Below are 22,342 nucleotides of genomic sequence, written 5' to 3'. Positions count from 1 at the left end.
GCGGCCGCCATCACATCTGACATCCTGGAAACCCTCGGACGAGACGGTCACTTCACCCTCTTTGCCCCCACCAATGAGGCTTTTGAGAGACTTCCACGAGGGGTCCTGGAGAGGATCATGGGGGACAAGGTGGCTTCTGAAGGTACGAGAACGGTTTCCCACATGACAAGCTTCCCTAGATTTTGGAGGAAGAGCGTCCCCATGTTGTCAGCTTTCATAAGCACAAACGAAGGCTTGTTTGAGTTGGGCCATGGAATCTTAAAACACAAAGTTCTGGAAATGATATGCAGAGTCACTGAATAATTTAATAGTTCAAGTAATTAAAATCATAATATTCAAAAGATTGCACGTTTGTACTGTTCTCAAGTACATAAGTAGCCACATTAAAAAGGAGTCACAGATATTGGAAAAAATATCAGATGACCGGATTTTAGTGCTGTGCACGTATTACGAAATGCTCTTAATTCTAAATTTATACTAAGGGATGCAACTGAGCTGAGAAAATTGCATGGTGCTCTCGGGCCATTTATTGATACACAAAATTGGCTTCTTTCCAGTCTCCCTGTTTTCGAATGGACTTTACATCGAGACCAGTGTATTTCTCTTACTCAGCCTATTCCCAAATACATTTAACTTGTCCGAGGGGAGATGTTTTGAAGGTGCGGATAGAATAGTGCTGAGGCGCAGATCCCTTGAGATTTCTCGGAGGAATCGTCTTTCTCTGGCTGCATCCTTAGACGTTATCTTTGGGGAGTGAGTTGTCTGCTTGCGGCCTCTGTTCACCCCTTTCCAGATTCCGTGCAGCTATTTTGTGAGGAGCGAGAACGTGGGACACCACTGGGCTTCGTGGAACAGGCAACTTTACAAGCTTTCTGCACAGAACATTTTTTTGGTGTTTGCTTTGGCCTGCACATCAGAAATTACTGTCTTAGAATAGTGGGAACTTGATCTAACACATTTTTTTTTTCAGTATTACACAAATCATTTCGTGCAACTGATCTACTGGGCTGAGCTTTTTCTATTGCATAAATGACGAGAAACATTCCAAGAACTTGCACAGATGTTAAGAACCTTTGGTTGTTAAAAAAATAAAAAAGATAAAAGCCTTTGGTGGATCCTGAGATAAGATGTGTGTATGTTTTCAAGGAAGGCTTGTTGTCGCAGTGACACGTGTTTCAAAGGTCCAGTGCCAGTCCCCCTGACAGGGATGCGTTCTCGCTTTGCTCTGTCCCCTAGCTCTCATGAAGTACCACATCTTAAACACACTCCAGTGCTCGGAGGCCATCACGGGAGGAGCGGTCTTTGAGACCCTGGAAGGGGACACCATTGAGATTGGATGCGACGGGGACAGCATAACGGTGAACGGCGTCAAAATGGTGAACAAGAAAGACATTGTGACGAACAACGGCGTCATCCATTTGATCGATCAGGTCCTCATTCCCGATGCTGGTGAGTGACAGCGTCGTGTTCTTCTGCCTCCCCTTCTCGATCAGTTAGGGCACCTCCAGATTATGGCCACGAAAGACGGGCGTGCAGAGTGAGGAAGGGCGCACGGAACCCAAACGCAGAGCAAATAGGAAAGTGAGCTGTTTGCCCCATCGGTAACCCGTGGGGCCCCAGCACCCACGCGGGGAACACTGGTTTTCTAGGGCTTCTATTACCTAATATTCATAAGGCTCCCACAGGCCAAAGGTTTCATAACAATGCAAGGAAAGACGTAACCAAACGGTCACCTTTGCATAAATGAAGGAGTCGTGGTACTCACGAGAGTCGAGTAGAGAGGTGAGCAGCAGAGAATCATGCAAACTGGCACGTGAGGAGGCGGGAAGACACCGTCCCCACGAAATGCCGTGCGGCTGTGAGCCCCCAGAAGGGAAGCTGCGTGTGTCAGTGCAGCAGAGAGCTTCTGGACAACAGCCAAGAGTTGGCACACAAAGTTCACGATGACGATGATGGTAACAGTGACGCCTTTGGGGAATTCTGATGGTTTATTTTACAGCCAAGCAGGTCCTGGAGCTGGCCGGGAAGCAGCAAACCACCTTCACAGACCTCGTGGCCCAGCTGGGCCTGGCGTCCTCGCTGCGGCCCGACCGGGAGTACACCTTGCTGGCCCCCGTGAACAACGCCTTCTCTGGTAGGCGCTCCTGGCCCTCGCCGCTCTCCTGCCCCTGCGTGGTCACGCCGCTTTGCTTCACCGAGGTTGTTTGCAATGAGAAATAATAGATATTTTACAAGGTGTCGGTTGGCTTTTCTATTGGCTACCCATACCATGTGTTAGCACGACACACTCTGTTAAAATGTCCTGCATTTCAAAGGGTTGTATTATAAGAGGTAATCGTGTACATGGAGTGAAAGTTTGTGATGAGGGATATTTACTTACTCTCTGAATAAAACCACATTACCAGCACACAAAATGTATCATAAAAAAAAATAAATTTAACTTTCTTATTCAATACCCACATACACAGGTATGTTTTGCATCTCAGAACTTGACAGTAAGATGTTAAATTATAACTAAATAAAAACAGGAGAATATTATACACTTCCATATTATGATGTGAACTATTATTGTAAGCGTTTCACCTGGTCGCTGCTGTTCAGGGACAGTGTTTAGATTAATGTAACCTGCTACAATTTCCAGAAAAGTGATTTTATAAAGACATGTTTAAATTGTGAGGCATGATTTAATAATTATAAAAACAAATAAATACCACATGCTTTACAAATTTCCAAATACCAAATTGTGACATAGAAATTATTCATAAAAAATTCAAATCCATAGAAATGTTCAGCTCTTTATAATAATGAGGTCCATATGCGTTCACATTTACCCACCTTTAAGAGGTTGGGTGCTTTGATTTTTCTCTTCAATAACAAAGATAAATTTACAAATGATTCTTCAGTAGTCTTTCGTATGATTAATTGACATCAAATTCTCAGAAAAACTCTCGGCCAGCGTTAGAGTTTATCTTGTGCCAAGGACCACGTAAGCGACGCAGCCCTCCCAGAAATGAAGCCCACTGTGTGCGCCGCACGGAGCCTGGTACACTCATTTGATGGGATAGCTCACGGAGCTGCAATGGGCACATAGAATCCATGGCCTTGAGCATTGGACTGACTCACACATGAGACGAGTGTAGGGCCCATACTATCGATAATAAGAATTGACCATTTTCATGAATTTCTCCTACCAGGAGAAACTTGAATGCTTTCTAAATAAAATCATCTTTTCTTCTTAAAAACGTATTCACAGATGATACTTTGCGCATGGATCAGCGCCTTCTGAAATTAATTCTGCAGAATCACATACTGAAAGTGAAAGTCGGCCTTAATGAGCTTTACAACGGGCAGAAGCTCGAGACCATCGGGGGCAAACAGCTCAGGGTCTTCGTGTATCGAACGGTGAGTGGACCAGAAGGACACGAAGTATCTGCGTTGGCCAGAATGTCAAATGGCATTTGTCAAAGAACATTGTTACAACAAAGGTGTCCCACAATTTTTGTATGACATGTTAATAATTAATACGCATCAAGAGATTGGGAAACTGAGTAATGTGCGAAGGCAGAAACTTACATAAGATTGCTGTCTGTTAATAAGTTCAGAAACAAGTTCAGAAAGTCTGAACTTGTTTCATTATACATAACTTTGTTACAAAGCATTAATTATTTTGATTCCAGAAATCACCAAAACTTCCCTAAAGTAAGCTGCTTCTTATCTTTAGTGAAAGTAGAGTTGGCATACAAGTCCGTTCTAGGTGTACAATACAGAGATTTGACGTCTCCACACCTTACAGTGTGATCGCCACACTGAGTCCAGTAACCATCGCTGGGCAGACTGCTCACTGCACTATTGACATACTCCCCTTCACATTCTTCATCTGCCCTCCCACCCCTGTCCCTTCTGGAAACCATCAGATTATCCTTATTTCTATGAGTCATTTTGGTTTGTTCTGTATTCCACATATAAGCGAAATCCTATGGTATTTGTCTTTCTCTGATGTACTTCACTCAGCACAGTACCCTCTAGGTCCATCTATGTTGTCACAAATGGTAACATTTCACTCTTGTTTGTGGCCAGTATTCCATTGTAGAAAATAGTCAACATCTTTTTATCCATTCATCTATTGATGGACACCCAGGTCGCTTCCACATCTTGGCTGTTGTAACTAATGCTGCCATTAACATAGGGATGTGGTATGTCTGGGAATCGTGTTTTGTTTTCTTCACGTAGATGAGTAAGTAATAGGAGTAGAGTCGCTGGGCCGTGTGGTAGACCCATGTTTCGTGTTCTGAGGAACCTCCACGCTGGTTTTCACATCGGCCGCGGCAAACCTTGCACTCCCACCGACAGTGCCCAGGGCCCCTCTTTCTCTGCACCCTCACCAACACCTGTTGTTCGTTGACCTTCCTTTTCGTTACTGTGTGTATATGATTTATTCTCTAAGTTAAATTCGGGGGGGCACTGGTGAATAAGATCATGTAGGTTTCGAGCGTACCTGTCTATGACGCATGATCTGTGTATCACACTGTGTGCCCACCACCCGAAGTTGGGTCTTCTTCTGTCTCCAGATATTGGACCCCCTTCACTGCCCTCTGGCCCCCTGTCCCTATGGTCACCACCACACTGTCATCTGTGTCTGTGTGTTTTTGTTTGTCTGTTATTCTTGTTTGTTCATTTGTTGCTTTCAGTTTTACATCCTACATACGAGTGAAATGCTGTGGTTCTTCACTTTATCTGACTCATTTCCTGTAGCACGATGTTCTCAGGGTCCATCTATGTCGTCCCAAGTGGTAGCGTTTCATCTTTCTCGTGGCTGAGTGGTTTTCCGGGTACAGATGTACCACGTCTCCTCTATCCAGTCATCACCGAGGACACTGCGGTTGTCTCCACGTCTTGGCCACCGTGGATAGTCCTGCAGTGAACACAGGAGTGCACATCTCTTCGTGAATACATGTTTTCAAATTTTGGGGGTAGACACCCAGAAGAGGGGTTGCTGGGTCATATGATACCTCTATTCTTAATTTTTTGAGTTTCCGGTAGTAGCCATTGGACTGGTGTGAGGTGGTATCTCATTGTGGTTTTGACTTGCATTTGCCTGATGAGTAGTGATGTCGAACATCTTTTCATGCGTCTGTTGGCCCTTTGGACGTTGGTTTCCAGAGTTTGTTACAGTTTACAAGGTAATTTTTATAGAGAATCAAATTTGTAGGATGGTCTTTTACCGTAAGATCACAGTTCAGCAACTGAATCTCTTTTGGATGACGTTCGAGATAAACTTTTACAGTCACATAAAGATCTCTGAACTATACGAAACGGTCCTAATGTACTTCATCTGAGGAAAGCACTTAGGAAATAGCGCTTGTCAGAATCACAGTGGGACCCATGGTGTTGCTGGGCTTCGGTCCAGGAGTCACACCTGGCCAGAGTGTCCCGCGTAGGACGTCACTCCTACTGACGCTGCAGGAGGTCCAGCGTCACCTACAACTGAATGGGACATGGGAGCTCCTCAATTCCAAGGCACACATTTTAAAGGGCGCAGAAAATGGACTGCAATCTAGATCATACAAACACCTTCATCTGTTTAAAAGTGCTATAACCAAATCATTCCATTTCTAACTGATGAGATCCCACAATCAAGGAAATATAGTCAGTATTTCTGAAGACCACAAGAGAAACTGAAGTCAGGAAACTTCTGGTTCAAGGGGGTCCTGAGAGTTGACGTTCCCCAGCAGTGTTGGGGAAATAGTTGACAGTGAGGAGAAAAGGTAGAAAATGTAAAAATGGGATTCTAGGAGCTTTTGATACTCACAAAACTACCTGCCTGACACTTAGGGTAGCTGACAAGTGACAGAGAACCTGGTGGAATATGAAGTGTGACGTCAGGGTGCATGAGATCTTAAAAACAGGACAGAGCTGTTTGTTCCGGCTGCAGAGGTCAGCCTTCCTCTTAGAAGGGTCGATCTGGACAGTTAAGTAATTTCCACAGAGGAAATTTCAAACAAGGAAACGGAGCTGTGTCTTTCTCTCGCTGGCCAGGCTGTCTGCATTGAAAATTCCTGCATGGTGAGAGGCAGCAAGCAGGGCAGAAACGGCGCCATCCACGTATTCCGAGAGATCATCCAACCGGCGGACAAGTCCCTCCACGACAGGCTGAAGCAGGACAAGCGCTTCAGGTGAGCCCGGTGCGCCTCCCCGCCGGCGAGCCGGTGTGCCGGCCACGGGCGTGTCCCAGCCACGGGCGTGTCCCAGCGGTCCCAACAGCGTTCAGCCTTCAGTCCTGCTGGGAAGAGAATTTAGAATGAGAGCTCTAGGGACGTGCTTTCAAAGCTGAACTATTTCTCCACACTATTTTGCTTCCTGGTGCACTGTAGAGTAATTCAATGAGTGAAAAAAGTAAATCTTATGAACTGAACTACTCTTTACAAGTTATTTATAATTAAGTTTTTAACACGATAATCTATACTAACAAAGGCTATTTTGTGGAATAGTAAATGAAAAAAGAACCATGTTTTTTATTTGTTATTAATGTGACTTTGTCAAGGTTTAGAGGATAAAAACAGAGTTTAGGACGTGTTAAAAAGCATTATGAGCATTTAAATTATTTCCTTATGAGAAAACTTTCTAAACAGATAAACGGCACTTGAATCATGTGAAAATCACAAACAATTTTCTCATATTCTCCGCGACTCATGGACAATGTCCAACTCCACGCGTTGCGGGCGAGCACACGCAGCTGAGTCTGAATCTAACGGAACAGACGCGTGTCCTCTCTCTGTGCAGTATCTTCCTCAGCCTTCTGGAAGCTGCAGACCTGAAAGAGCTCCTGACACAGCCTGGGGACTGGACTTTATTTGTGCCAACCAACGACGCCTTTAAGGGGATGACTAACGAAGAGAAGGAGGTTCTGATCCGTGAGTAGGAGTGAACCCCACATCCGCCCCGAGGTTTCAGGGCCTCGTCAGGCCTCAGCCCCAGCAACGCCTCCTTCGTATTCTTGTCCGGCCCTAGTTCCCTTTGACTTCGCTTGGGCTGTGTGGGGGTCCCTCGTCCACGCTCTCAGTTACCTGCGCATTGCCACGTTGCTGAGCTAGGTGTTCACTTAGGTTATGTATCGATGTCGACTTGAGAGCAGGGTGTGGAAATCTCTTTAGTCTCCAGAGCGTCCACAGGTCAAAGAGAAAGATGGCAGGTTATTAAATAAATACATCTCCCCCCAGGCAACAAAAATGCCCTCCAAAACATTATCCTTTACCACCTGACGCCCGGAGTTTTCATCGGAAAAGGGTTCGAGCCTGGCGTCACGAACATTCTCAAGACCACGCAGGGGAGCAAAATCTACCTGAAGGGGGTAAGTGCTCTGGAAGGGGTTCCCGAGAGCGCCCACTTGTCATCTGCCCGCCGTGTCTCCCCTTTTCCATTAAACTTCTCGTCGGCCTCGTCCCCTGTCGTGACAGGTGAACGACACGCTGCTGGTGAATGAACTGAAATCCAGGGAGTCCGACATCATGACGACCAACGGCGTCATTCACGTCGTGGATAAGCTCCTGTACCCGGCAGGTGGGTGACCCCCGGTTTGTTCACAGACTCGGTCTTTCGCGACAGAGACCCAGATTTTTATTTCCCACATTCTTGCCAATGATTTTTGATATTCCTCTTCACAGACACACCTATTGGGAATGATCAGCTGCTGGACATACTTAATAAACTGATCAAATACATCCAAATTAAGGTACAAAACATTACTGGATTTATTTATAACGTGTTGAGCGTAAGATACTAGAAATAGGTGCACCAGTGAGGAGGCGGACACTAGGCTCGGATTGCTCTCTGTTGGCTACACACCGTAAAGAAATGCCATGAGTGCTTTGTCATGTTAGTCAACAAACTTCCACTAAAGTCTACGTGGGACAAACAGTGTGTTGAATGTTACGTGAAATTTGAGGCTGAATCAGATACGGCTCTTCTATCAAAAGAGTTCACAGTCCAGTGGAGCAGATAAGACGTGGACATAAAAAATACAATTTATCTGTCCTCAGTTGTCTTTGCTACTGAATATATGAAAACGGTGAGACAGTGGTTGTCACTAATCACTAAAGGCAAAGGGACATTTTGCCCCTTTATATTCATAGGGTCAAAGGGTCAGGAAACATGTGGGATATTACTTTATAAATCCTTTCAGCTTTGGGTGAACTATAAGTTTGGGGAGGAACAAATCCAGTAATTTTAGGCCATCTCGCTCATATCGGGAAACCAGAAGCTGGTGCCCAGGAAGACCTCATTTCTGGTCAGTGTATGGACGCTTCGCTTCCTTTACTTTGTCAGAATTAAAGCGGTGGTGTGGTTTTGCCACTAATCTACTATGTTTCCTGTTACTAAGTCTGGGCGTTTCCTTTCAGTTTGTTCGTGGAAGCACCTTCAAGGAAATCCCCATGACCGTCTACAGTAAGTACACAGGAAATATTTATCTGTCACGTAGAGGAGAAAAACGTGTTTAAAAAAGTAAATTTTTTGTGTTTACCCATGGAGACTATTGATAATCTGGTACGTAGAATTCCAAACAGTGGCAATTTCAACCCCACTGGAAACAGGATTTGAGGTCAAAAGTGAGAACTCTCGGCCTGAGCCAATCCCTCCAGCTCCGCTCCGGCTCTCACCCCGAAGCGGCGTGACAAGATGCAGAAAGGGCAGTGAAACCCAGCGGCGGGCCGGGCAGACCCGAAGGGAAGGGGTGGCTGAGAGCTCAGACGTGCGGGCGCAGAAACAGCACGGCCGAAAGATTTCTCGCTCACTCCAGCCTCCGGCACACAGTCCCCCAAGGCAGGGCGGGGGCACAGTGGGCCAGAGACTCCTGGGGTGGTGAGCTGGTGGTTAAAACACCCTCCCCATCCGAAACTGGACCGAGGGGTGAAACACCGGCCAGGTGGTGAACGTCAGCTTTCTAGATCCGAGGGTGTTTTTCATCCCCGACTCTGCCAGGTTATCAAAACCAGACCTTCACTACACGAGCAGAAAGGGTGTTTCATTCTCACAGATATAACTTGTCCTTCTTTTCAGTGTGATGTTCTTCCTTTGTCTCCCTTTCTTTCTTATAGCTTCCAGAGCAGACATTCCTTTCATTTTGTTTTGACTCTACAAAGAGATGCTCAAAATGTTAGAGTCGCTAACACAAGACTTCAGTTCCCCCCTTTCACCTGGCTGGAAATTTATTCCATTTTGTGCCGCGAGCATCTGCCATTGAACTCAGAAAACCTCCCCTCAGACTCACACTAGGGGTGGGGAGGAAGGGAAGGCAATGTGAGGAGCAAAGCCAAGTGTCCGCCGCCCTCGCTGATTTCTGTCATTAATAGTAATATGTGCAAATCCAGTACCGAGCCAGCTGCACCTTGTTTTCCAGACTCGGTCGGAGTAGTTATGACTCGGCAGGGTATGCATTTCAGGTGGAAGCACGCGTGTTGTCAGGGTGTGCCTCCTGAGAGACCGGCGCTTCCTTACGGGCTCTATCCATCGGGATGTGTGCGTCATCTTTCTCCACCGGAGGTGTGGGTACAGCTGCCCTACATCGCTTTGCTTGTGCTACTTCATCTGGGGGAAGTTCACCCCTTGCCACCTCTGTCCATGCAATACTTGGCTTACACTGAGCCAGCATCTGTCCTTCCTTCCTTTTCCTCGGCCGCACCTGGGTCCTCACTCACACAGAATACTGCCCTTGATGAAATTGCACCAGTCTGGCGGACGTCGGCTCCCTACTCCGAGCCCTGGAGACAGATCCGAGGTTCACACGGTGATGCCGAGTGTTTCTTTCGCTCCGCCCCGCATGGGGACGCTGCATTAGATGTGTCCTTGAAACAGAGGTAGAGACTAATGACACCGAAGATTTCATGTTTATGTTTCTTTATTGACTGGTCTATAACATTTCTTTAATTTCCTTGCTATGCATTATTCTTTTCCCCCAAATACCATACATTTAAAACACTTTTGTTGGGGGGACTCCCTTTAGCTGCATTGTCAAACACGACATTTGCAGTAAAGAGGAATTAATATTGAATCCCCAGCGTGTGACCTGTCAAAACTATTTCAGTCTTCTGAAAAGCAGGATTGAAAGAAAACTAACACCCAGCCAAACACCCTAAACTTCCAATTCTTTATCCTGAAGTAAACATTGAAGGTACAAGTAATTAACCCATTTGGGTAGTAGCAGCGGATCTGGGCGCTGGTCAGAAGGACAATCTGACCTTCACGGACAGGTTTGTCTGGGGGAAGACAGCCCGGGAAACGAGGCAGGGGACATGCAGGACGGAGGTGACTTAGAGCTCTGTAACTTGAGATTTTAAGATAGAAAATCTGAAATAAGTGAACCACGGCCACACATCAGGCCTAGAACCCAACTTAACTCAGAAGTTGACACAACTGAACATCTCGGAAACCCGAGGTGAGCGTGTGACAGAAACCCGAACTGTGCTAGCACGCCCCTCTCACACACCCGCACAACCTGTCACAATGGCTCGTGCAGCTTTGGTGGGGCCTGCTCCCTACTGGCGCCATCTTTAAAGTAGTTGGAAGTGACAGAGAGCTGGTAGCTCTACTTATACGGCCCCTTTTTTGTTTAATCTGCACAAGCAAAAGCCAACCACACAGCTGGCTGCTATCTTAGGTGGGTGGATGACGTACATTCAAAATATGTACCTTTAAACTTTTCTATGAAAAGGTGATGATGCTAAGACTACAAATTAAAGACCAACTGTAGCTTAAATTATTAATCATATTATGTTTGTTGAATAGAGCTCGTATCTGGTTGACTGAGATTTATTTTTACTATTCAGTATACTGAACTATTTTTCATATTTTCCTCTCTAGATTACTGTTGTAAAATGCATGGAAAATATTTTGTCTTTTCTTCTACTTTTTCTACTTGAGAAAGAATTCTACAATGCAATTTGAGATATTATGAATTGCATGACATTAATCGTGTTTGTCTGTCTTCTGTTGCTATGCAGCCAATATTTTCAAGGAGTACAAATGAAGGGAAAGAGCTTTAGTGGTGCAGCTTGAAACGATAGATTTCTAGGTAGAATTCCTCACTTAGTGAGTCTTTATTTCATGGGAGCAAAGCCGAGTCACTGGGCCTCAGAGAGTTCCCCACCTGGACACGAGAAGACACTCCTAGCTAACGCACCACAAGTAATCCCTGTGTCTGCTGCCTGGACATATTACCGTGCATGACACCTCAGTCCCCAGTAAAGACAAAAAAAAAAAGAACAGTTTTGTTCAGGTTGTGTCTTTATGTAAACATCATTCATGTTCCACTTTCTATACTTTCAGCAACTAAAATTATAACCAAAGTTGTGGAACCAAAAATTAAAGTGATTGAAGGCAGTCTTCAGCCTATTATCAAAACCGAAGGTAAAAATCAATGTCGTACATGGTTCCTTTTACTGGGAAAAACGCCATGTAATGGACTGACTCCTCTGAATGCATCTACATTCCTTTAGAAACTAACATGCTCAGCGTTTCCATACGGATGGCATGCCTGTGTTACGGAAGAGCACGGAATGCAGAGTGCCCGGCAGAGTACCTGGTGACGCTCTAACACTTTCAGTACATTTGCTTGTTCTGTGTGAGGAAGCCCGTGGCTTCCGACGAACCTGATTGGCTGCTGCGGCAGCACGGGGCCCAGCTGCTCAGTAAAGAAGTCGACCCCGGCGTTTCCGACCCTGGCGTTTCCGCTGCGGTCAGTCCCCTTCGGAGGGGACACTGTTTTTGTAGCCGTATCTCCCCCCCGCCCCCCCACGTGGGTCTCTTGTACTGTTATAAGAAGCTCTTCCAAAGAGCGCAGGCATTTTTCAACCAACCTAACAGAGCGCAGAACCTGCGTATCATTGAAAGCTTTTCAAGCTACCACCGCCCAGGATGTATTTTGAGATCAGACAAGCAGAAACAGACGGGGGAGTCAATCGCTGGTGCAGTGAGCCCAACCTTAGAATCCTTCCTTCCAGCCCTGAACCCACGTATTTGGCCCGTACATATCCTTATAGACCGTGCGTATAGTTGGTCTAGCCCAGTATATTGGGTCAAACGTCTCTCCCGATGTTTCCGACCGGCACGGCACACACGCACGCTTCTCTCGCCCCCGCCGTCTACGTCAGCCATCCTCAACACCTGCGGTGCACCTCACTTCATGTATTTTCATCAGATCTCAATAACTTTTATTTCCATCTGGGAACACCTTAACACGGTGACTGGGCAGACACCTTGGTGGCCATTGGTCACTGTCCATCTCGAAAACACCTCTGACATTTCCTTCCTGTTGTTTCGGTTTTTGCAGATTTATTGGCTTCCCACTAAAAGATTAGACTGCAAGGCACAATTGTGAGATGCTGCTTACTTTAAAAAAATGATATTTAACCAAATTCTTGGATGAGGGATAAATCAGCGGCCGCTCAATTCAGCACACGCTGGTTGCTCAGCCCCAGTGCCTGCGACCCTCCCAGAGGCTGGGGGTCAGTATGAAAACCCATTTTTTTTATGGAAGACCTTGCCTTCTTAGAGCTTACCTATAGAAGATATTTCTGAAATACAGCTTAGGTTCTTTTAAAGAAATGTTAGTTTGGATAATTTATTCACTCGCTTCCTGCGCTTCAACTTTTTGAGCAGATTTTCCTTTTGAAATATCGACGCCTGAAAATCCCGGCCTCACGTTTTCACGGTCAGCGTCCCTTTGCCAGGGACCCAAGGGCGTGGTGTGGGACACTTCTTGTTTGAAAGAATTATATTTTTGTTTTCATTATTCTAAATTGTTTTGAACTGTTTAATTCTGGGCAATTGGCGGTTTCTGAGCAGGCAAATCTCTCAAAGGTAAACAAATGTAGTTGCCTTCCCTGCTGAAGGCTGTTGCAGTCTGAGTTAAATGTACTGAACCGTATTTTTCTTCTCCTCTGTGAAGCAGTCTTGATTAACTAATGTTATAGTCAGCTTTCTAACAATCAAAATGATTTTCTTTGGGAGCGAAATCATTTTGCCAGTCAAATGCAACACGTTTAACGTTCGCATTTGAAGGACTGCCTATTCCTTAGTAAATGTTTTGCATCATTTGCATGTAGAAGGTAAGTACTCAAATTCATTTTCCCATAAAAACTGAAATTCGGTATCTTAAACTTAGGCATAAAGTTGGGACTTTCAAATGTTCAATCTTATGCCCATAAAATTAAAAGGTATAAGATACTAAGTAATTAAAATTGAATTATAACTTTAATAAGGAAGGAGTAATGGACAATCTCAGAATGGTAGAGACGCACATGAGCTATCAGTAGAGGAACACAAATTTGTACCTACTGTGTGACTCATGAAGTGTAGCCACACATATTTCGTGTGATCACAATTCACAACTGTGAACCTATGGCTAGATGTACATATTAATCCAAATGCTAATGAAGAAGAAAGTAATTTCAGTAGAACCCCCAAGGGCTGCATCGTTTTTTTCCCCATAAACATTGCCTACTTTGAAGACAATGGGGAATGTTTAAAACTGAAATCTTAAAGCCTGAGACCGCTTTCACATCTGAGTGACCTCCCCGTGGAACCAAACTCCCGCTTCGGGCAAACTGAAGGGACCGCGTTAACCCTTGATTTGTCCCCCACAACAATGTCGCAGGACCCACCATAACCAAGGTGAGCCTTGACGGGGAGCCCGAGTTCAGGCTGATTAAAGAAGGTGACGCAGTAACGGAAACCATCCACGGAGGTGTGTTGTGCAAGATTTCTAGTTGAAATAGCGCTGGTTTAAATATATTCCACACCCAATGTTTTCCCGTGCCTTTGGATTTGCATAAATTGTGGGGGTACCTTTGTTCGTTATGGTTCTTACGAGCCCGTGCAATCAGATATAGTTCACCTTCCGTGGGTCCGGTAGGAACTCATTTAACTGCTGAGTCACCGGGCCCAACAAAACTGCCATCACCTCTGCATACACAGTCACGATGATGGAACAGAATGATGACAATAATGTCAGCACGAGGACATGGAGGATTTAGAAGAAAAAGTGGCCATCAGTGATAGATTAACACAGAAGCCACTGTGGGGATGACCACGGGGCTCCATCCAGCAACGCCAGATTCCTCCCTGGATCCTCCCTGGCTGCTCAGCCCACGGGGTCAGGACACACACATGACCTGGAGTGTTAGCGCGCCGGCTGGCCTTGACCTTCCCCCAGGAGCCAGGACATGAGGACTAGCATTCAGACCCTGCCGATCGGAATGTATTACAATTAGACCCTAAATGGCATTGTTTTGAGAGACACATTTGCCCGTGAAAACGTCTAGCTGTGGCAGTTTCACCACCGTAGGGGGCAAATTAAACGCATCTTTCTTCCCCTGCTTTCAGAGCCAATTATCAAAAAATACACCAAGATCATTGATGGCGTGCCCATGGAAATAACTGAAAAGGAGACGAGGGAAGAGCGAATCATTACAGGTAATCTTTAATCCTGTTCGTGGGCCCACCGACGTGCTTGGGTTCTGAAGATCGAAGTAGGGCAGTTACCGAGGTAACTTCCCTTCTTTTGTGGTGGATATAACATTACTCTGACCATGTAATCTGTGTTTTTCCTCTGAGTTGGAAACCTAAAGACAACTCTAGAAGCATTCGTTTTTATTATGGTGCCATACACACAGTACACAATACACTATTGTGTCCCAGAATGAAAACCATTCCCTCCTTTGGTCTTCCGTTGATCTTAAAGTCTACACATCCACACACCAACATCGAGGCAAGTTTGTCTAAAACCCATTCATTTCAGGAAACCTTGGTATCTAGTCCCCCACCAAGAAATTAGGCTAAAATTCTGAAGACAGCTATTCGACAAATATTCAATTAAAGGAGCAGTCAGCAGCTGTGGCCCGTGCCCCCTGCTCACGCGGTAAAGCCGTGTGGCATGCAGAGTGCCCACCCCTTTATCTGACGCCGTGGCTGTTTTCACAACTCAAGGCCGACTGGCTGCAACACAGGCCCTATTGCCCGAGAGGCTCACTGCTGGCTCCTCACAGAGGAGGTCGGCCTTCCCCTGTTTCAGACTTTTTTTTGTCTTTTCTGCAGGCCCTGAAATAAAATACACCAGGATCACTGCCGGTGGCGAAGAAACAGAAGAAACTCTGAAGAAATTGTTGCAAGAAGGTGAGCACTCTAAAAAATGAGTATGTGACTTGCCCTCGGCCCTCGGCATCCAAGTCTAATAATCTTTGAACCTCATGCATGCTCGCTTCTCTCTGTCACCTCGTTGTTTAAGTTCCACAGCAACATGAGGAAAAAAATATAAACCTGCGGAATGAAAGTCATGTTGATTGCTCTGTTACACAGGGTCCAGCACAAATAGTGCCCCTTCTTTATTACATAAAATCTTATAACTCAAAGTCCTAAGTGTGTCAGTCTGTAACATAACACTATCACGCTCCAGCACGCCATGTGACATTGAAGTGAGATGTTCACATCGCCGTCCGTCTCGCGGGAGACATTCCCATACCCGACCAACCACCCGCAGTGGTGTTACTTCTGCCGGACCCTGTATTTGTTGTATATTGTTCAACAGCTTTATGGGAAAATTGATTTATCAAAAAATAGCACTCATCCCGGCCAGGTGCTCAGTTGGTTGGAGCGTCATTCTGTACGCCAAAAGGTTGTGGGTTCAATCCCTGGTCAGGGCACAATTGCAAAGCAGGCGATCAATGTTTCTCTATCACGTCAATGTGTCCGTCTCTCCCTCTCTTCCTCTCTCTCTTTCTTCCTCTCCCCTACTGCTTCCTCTCTCTCTAAAATCAATACACATATCCTTGGGTGAGGATTGTTTAAAAAGCGCTCCACACTGAGAAAGAACCAGGTCCAGACTTCGTTGCTGGGCAGGTGTGCGCTCCATCACATCGCGTCTCCTGTCTTTTTGTTGCATAAACCGATCTCTGCTGTAAATGTGTACCCTCTCAGAGGTCACCAAAGTCACCAGACTCATTGAAGGGGGTGATGGCCACTTATTGGAAGATGAAGAACTTAAAAGACTGCTTCAGGGAGGTCAGTGAAAGGGAAACAACTAACCTGTTAACAGGCCTGGCGACCGAGTTCTTCAACTTTTTAAAGACTGCGCATGCGTGATCTCTTTTTTAAGTTGGCGTCCGGTGTTGTCTTAACAAATGGATTAGTCCGATGGTGGCTTCATTGATATGTGTAAAGAAATGATTAGTAATTTGAGCAGTCTTTAAAAAGTATGGCATCAAACTTGGGGAGCACTGAATATTTTTTTGGCTTTGGTGCACATAATTGTAAGGCTATTTTGAGTATATGAAAGAAAAATTTTTACACTGGTAATGGTTTAAACAAACCCAAATTGACCTACTTTTGATATTTTTCAAAAATGTATTCACTGCCCCCACAACAATAATCAAAGGCATGTTTATGGGATCTTTAAGCTCCTAGAGCTAGAAAATAGCGGTGCATTTATTAATTTTCTGTTCTTGGGAATGAGCATATGTTCCGTCTAACAGTTCGAGTTGTGATCTGGACCGGGAAATGCCAATTATTTTGCATATGAAATTAATCTTAAAGTATGGAATGTTCTCTGGAATGTTCTGTCTGTGGCATGAAAAGGACCTTCTTTTAAAGGCAAAAGAGAAAAAAAAGAATTTAAAACCTTATGCAAACTCTAACTGCAAACTCTCCCCCATTATTTGAAGAAACAGTAAATGTTATAAACACAATTTGGATAATTTTTATTTGAATAAATGAATTTCTAGTTTGTTTTAGTAATGACAGAATTATTTAAATCACACATTGTTTTAGAGACACAAGTATTTAAATTACATAGAAGAATTAAATAGTCTTCTTTAACATACTATGAATTGAGATAACACAAAGTTTAGTATTTATCCAAAGTGTGGTCCAGATAGTTTTTCTACTTAAAATTTTAAAAATTGTATCACTCTGTCCAAGAAAATATACACTATTTTCTTGGGACCACATGTAACCACTGTTTCTTTATTCATTATTTTACATGGAGAAAATCGCTTGTGTAGTGTTTCAACTGTTCATCAGTAGTAACCATAAATAATTTTTATTCAACCAACGATTGAATTTCCATCAATGGAAAGCTATGTGTCTGAAATCTACAAGATTGCCTTCGGACCCACAGTATTTGCCCAGCCATAGCTCCAACGGAACCCAAGGTTTCCCCCTACAAGCTCTGACACATAATTCACTCCTCCGCCTCCAAGTGCTTAATACTCTGTGAAAAAATGTGAATTTGAGGGAAGAGGTGAAGACGTCGTGAAGACTAAATTGAATTCTTTTTTTTCAGTCCTTGCCACATTAAGTAGCTTTGTAGAACAAAAGTAGTGCTTTTTAGAGAATGCATTGGTTAGTAGCTAAAGCTGTGTATATTGCTTTAATTTATTTAAGCTTAAAGTTCAGGTAAGTATGTTTTTTTCCCATGAATAAACTCCCATTCACAACGTGATAAACAATGAACTAAGACTTAAGAATTGCTTTAGCCAAAAGAAGAAGATAAACCTGCTACAAGCTGAGAATATGGTCTTCTAGTTTTAGGTACTAGATTCTCCCTAAACGTGTTTCTGTTCAGCGTAGATTGGTTCCTTCCACTCCCAGTGTCCAGTTTCTCTGTGAATCTGCAAAGCATCGCCCTCCACACTGCCACACCTGCAGTTTTTATCAAAGCATTTCCAAAGCTGTTCTGCTTAGCAGTGAGGTCGGCGTGGCTACAGGTGTCCAGACGCGGCCCAGACGTGCTCACACGGTCTCCATCCATGCCAGATCCTTGCCCTGCCCGTGAGCCACATGACTTCTGGCCTAGTTCTCACCAGATGCCGATTCACAAAGAGGTTGATGTGCACGAAAATCACATCATGCAAAGCTGACTTTTCTTCCTTTGAGAGAACAGATAATGGGCCTCTTTCCCAGCTGTGGTGTTATCTCCAAGCTGGAGTTTTCTGTCGGAAGTGCATGCATCGTGGTACATCTAGTGCCTCTTGGTGAACCGACCACATCGCTCGGTCATTTAAGTCACGACTAAGGGGTCCTTTTGGTGCTAATGTTGTAATTTGTCACTCAGGTGGTTCACAGCCCTGAACTGAAAAATGTCCTCACAAGATTTTTATTCTTGTCTTAGGTAGAACTGCATGTTCCAAAACTACTAAAGTAATTAAGGAAGAAGATGGAGAAAGGAACCAGAAAAAGTCACGGGGGTTTTGAACAATCTGCCTCTGTGACTCGTAAAGATTCGTGGCCTTTTTGAGAGTAGAGGTCAGGTTGTAGATCTGACTCCCAGTCTGGGCTCCGACTCAAACTGCCTTAAATAAGCTGATTCTTTTTTGCCTGGTTCCTTCTTCGGAGCGTTGGGGGTGGTCATGTTCCCGACCTCTGGAGGGGTTGATAAATGCGAAGGGTTTGGAGTGAGACTCGGCACAGGGAAGCCCCCAGTCACGTGAGCTATTATCAGTATTTTGGTCAATTAACACTAACCTGATCAGTATAGCGATATTTTACTCCCTATTTTAAATTTCCAAAGTAATAGTCACATAAAAATGAACATCCTGCCAGTAATTAAGCTGACACATTTTGCCGGTTTCACGGAACACGCGGTGTGGAGAGGGGCCTTTGTCGGGGCCGTCCGTGTGTGAGCTGGCATGTCACCCTCACGCTGCTCTCTGCCACGCCCGGAAACAGCCCGAACAGGGGCGAGAGCCACTCTCCCCACAGACGGGGAAGATGCTTCTGCTGAACTTCACATAATGCGGGGCAACCCTTTATTATAAAGACAAGCTTTCTCCAGAAAGGGGGAAAAATCATCGAAGTCCTTGCTGGGTGCAAGAGTGGCGTGTGATCTGGGCCCCAACGGCCGAAGCAAGGTGCTTCGCAAACACCGACCACTCACGGTGAGGTGTGGAAGCAAGTTCTAGTTTGTCCGCCCCCGTGCAGAGGTCTCCCAGATAGGCAGCGCCCTAGTGCGGAAGGAAGTCTACACTGTCATGGGCGGTTTATGCAAAACTTGCTACTTTTCCGCTGAACCGTGGTCCCCTGTCTGATGTCAGCCACGATTTCTCTCTAATCACAACTGTTTACTTTTAGACACGCCTGTGAGGAAGGTACAAGCCAACAGAAAAGCTCAAGGTAAATGTAGTGACTCTAGTGATGTGTGTGGGGGGGACGTGTGTTGAAATATCGAGAAAAGAAGAGAGCTTGGTATATTTTATAGACTTGGTCATCCGTCCGAGAGAAATGTTAGCTGACATGGCGACAAAGTACTTTGATGACAAGAAGAAAGTGAATTGTTCATGTTCTGTACTATTAGTAAAATCTAAGCATGGTGGATACTGAGAAGAAAGCGATTCTACACATCTGAAGTGCTAGATGCATTAAACCTTGAGGAAGACTCAAGTCGAGTTAATGTGAAAACACCTCCTTAAATATCAGAGCCACACAAAAGTCAGTGGGGCGGGGTCAACACTCCGAATGTGGCTGTTTGAGATGGGTCTGCAGTGCAAAGCCTAAACACGGTGCACATACGGGAAACCGTACACACAAGGGTTTGACATAATGTGTAGATTACATATATGTGTCTATCACCCACGCACTATAATGCTCTTCATAACTATGTTTACGTGCATTTTCCTAACTTCTAGTGAGGTTACCTTACATTCTGATACATTCAAAAATCAAAGATTCTCCTTGTGGAGAACTTAGAATAAATGACAAATTTGTAACTTCTAAAATAGTTATATCCTGATAGTCTAAAGAAGTTGCAAGTCTTAGGAATGTGGTATGGGCATATATGATTGGCAACTAATCCAAAACAGACATTTGAAATGAAGTGGTAAATTTTTAATAAAGAATTTATCAGGAATTTAAGTTTTCTAAAGAACCAAGATGATCACGTTAAATGATCATTTTCATATACTTTTAAACAAAGGATAACCTTGATTTCATCATCATAAATGAAGGATATTACTAAGAAAGTATCATCTGAAGTCTGTTACAGTAAGAAATATGGTGTTTATAGATAAAGTTATGCAAAGACTAGCCTATTGTTAACCTCGGAAGATTCATTGCGCAAACAGTCTGGCATTCTCCCTCCTTCCTCCTCAGGGTCTAGAAGACGATCGAGGGAAGGCAGCTCTCAGTGAAAATCCAGACGACATCGTTTTCACAACCCTGCCCCCTGACCCTACGGGGAGATGACAAGCGAGTCCCACGGTGACATCAGGAAATAAACCAGCACCCCCAAAAAGCAATCACCGACCAGTGTTGAACACAAACTTCATTTTTGAATGGAGGACAGGAGGGAAGTTTTAGGTTAGCCTCCTGTGGGTGGGAACTGTGAGAATTAGAACACATTTCAGACTTCTACAGCTTGACATTAAAAGTTCTGGCTGACTTTGTGATCCACCAGAGAAAGCCCCACCATTGGCCTCCTTACAATTTAATCTCCTAGTGTGGGCTGTGCCCCGCCTTCAGAAGATGGAGCCTTGAATTGATTGAGTGGGTATAAAAAATGCAGGGGATCAGCCACCCCCCTCCCCCCCCATGGAAAGCTAAGTTATGGAAAAGGGTGCTCAGGTCAAAAAAAAAAAAAAACAAATACAACTTTTACATCAAAAGGTTTTGCACATTTCTAATGCAATGTGGGTTTACCGGTAAATTATGTTATTTCTACAACTCATTTTGTACTCTCGAATGTTTGCCATATGCTTATTGCAATGCCTATTTTTATCTCAAACATTCCTGTAAGATCATTTTTCAGGTATAAAGAGAATTACTCCAAATTGGGTAATTCGCAAAACTCTAAGTTAATAAGTGGATCGAACATGGGAACAGGACTTATACCTCTTTTTATATCAAATACTCATTAAAGGAAGTTGAATAAAGTTAGCGTTTCTTGAATTTTTAAAATGACTGTGTTGAAAGAGAATCATTATACAATGAGGCAAGTATTAAACGTGAACTGGGTACCTAGCACAACCTCAGAACTGTGCGAAGCTGTCAAGATCGACAGGTGATTAGTTACCGTCTTCCTAGGGTAGAGACTAATCATCAATAACCCACAATGCACCGCGGCCTCTAATCAGCACCAACAAGCACAAACACATCGACTAATTTGTCCTAAGATTGGGCTGGACATCGGGGGGCTGCAGAGATACTCGGAGCCGAGGCTGGAGCGATATCAGGGTCTACTGCAGGGCAACGAAGGGGAGGGAAGGTATTGGCCGAGGAGGATAAAGGTGTCAGACTGACCTACCGGATCTCCGCAAACGCTGTCCTTGCTCGGACTGGCCGATCTGAGAGTGCATGGGAAACAGAGTTGACACTGCAGGAACTGTGGCTGTGTAATAAAGTCATGCCATGCATTGGAAGTCAGTCACAGGGAGGCCGCACGCCTGAGGGAGGCCTGATGGGAGGCGCCACTGTGACCGCGCTTACCCAGCTTGGGTCCGAGGCTCCAACTAAAGTGCCCGAGGGACCTAGAAAACTCCGGGGGCAGCAAAGTGTTGGTTCTTCATCTGAGGAACCACCGGGGTGAAGAAGCAGGATGCACTCTGGTAGTGCTGCTTGCTGGGGCCCTGTCTGAGAGCCTTGGTGCTCGGGAGGCTTTCCCGTCTGGGACGGTGGTGAGATTAGTGGCCAGTATTTAGGGCTCCTGCCAGGAAAGAAAATGTCCTACCAACCGTAGGCAGTCTCAGGACTTCCATCTCGCCCAGAGGGGGTGTGGCCACCACGGCAAAATCATTCAGAGGAGGTGGACACAAGGGGTAATGGTAGAAAATACCAAACCGCTACCAACACAGGCAGCGGCCACCTCAGCACATAGCGTGTGGGTCGTGGTCCCCACACGTTAACTGAGTGGACAAACGGTAAGTGTGTCTCTTCCCTGAGCCCCTTCAGGGTTCTCACTGACGACGAGGCCGAGTTGGACTTCGAAAATCGTGATCCAGGACAGTAGGAACAAGGCTGAGAGGTGACGCCTTTTAAAGACTTCTGACTTACAGGTGCGCTTTTTTTAAACCACAGAACGAAAAAGAAATCAGTATGGATTTGTACACATGCAAAGTCTAGCATATCTCTCTGTTCAAGTACAGAGGCAAGTGACATGTATGAATATATATTTTTAAAAGAGGGACTATTAATAGAATAGAAATAAATTCATAAAGCACGGAATATGAAAATACATGAAAATGAAGAATGAAACCACAGAATAGGAATTTGAGATAGACATATACACACATGTCAATCCTCACTTTCTAAAAACTGAAGAGTGGGCGTGTGCTTCTACACACACTATTTAATCCTTCGAAAACTC

At 44.8% G+C, this 22,342-nt stretch overlaps 1 protein-coding gene across 7 annotated transcripts in view; it reads left to right on the top strand.

Annotated features, from left to right (window-relative positions):
* POSTN (periostin) overlaps window positions 1–20,912 on the top strand; it is a 30,350-nt gene extending 9,438 nt beyond the window's left edge. Inside the window, exons 7-23 of one of the 7 annotated variants that reach the window (XM_037057678.1) lie at window positions 1–142; window positions 1,237–1,449; window positions 2,000–2,134; window positions 3,254–3,402; window positions 6,037–6,173; window positions 6,781–6,911; window positions 7,218–7,348; window positions 7,455–7,557; window positions 7,662–7,729; window positions 8,397–8,442; window positions 11,320–11,400; window positions 13,649–13,738; window positions 14,377–14,466; window positions 15,088–15,165; window positions 15,967–16,050; window positions 19,117–19,158; window positions 20,134–20,912. In XM_037057678.1, the coding sequence (XP_036913573.1) occupies window positions 1–142; window positions 1,237–1,449; window positions 2,000–2,134; window positions 3,254–3,402; window positions 6,037–6,173; window positions 6,781–6,911; window positions 7,218–7,348; window positions 7,455–7,557; window positions 7,662–7,729; window positions 8,397–8,442; window positions 11,320–11,400; window positions 13,649–13,738; window positions 14,377–14,466; window positions 15,088–15,165; window positions 15,967–16,050; window positions 19,117–19,158; window positions 20,134–20,171 (1,758 nt within the window). In that variant the 3' untranslated portion in view covers window positions 20,172–20,912. The remainder of the gene's footprint in view (window positions 143–1,236; window positions 1,450–1,999; window positions 2,135–3,253; window positions 3,403–6,036; window positions 6,174–6,780; window positions 6,912–7,217; window positions 7,349–7,454; window positions 7,558–7,661; window positions 7,730–8,396; window positions 8,443–11,319; window positions 11,401–13,648; window positions 13,739–14,376; window positions 14,467–15,087; window positions 15,166–15,966; window positions 16,051–19,116; window positions 19,159–20,133) is intronic. The other 6 variants (XM_037057679.1, XM_037057681.1, XM_037057680.1 and 3 more) reach the window with 6 other exon arrangements.
* The last annotated feature ends 1,430 nt before the right edge of the window (window positions 20,913–22,342 follow it).

This window comes from Sturnira hondurensis, unplaced genomic scaffold (genome assembly GCF_014824575.4).
Source record: "Sturnira hondurensis isolate 20B ecotype Veracruz unplaced genomic scaffold, ASM1482457v3 Scaffold0009719, whole genome shotgun sequence".
NCBI classification, from domain to species: domain Eukaryota; kingdom Metazoa; phylum Chordata; class Mammalia; order Chiroptera; family Phyllostomidae; genus Sturnira; species Sturnira hondurensis.
Note: the sequence above shows the minus strand (reverse complement) of the source record. Positions and strands in the feature narration are given on the sequence as shown.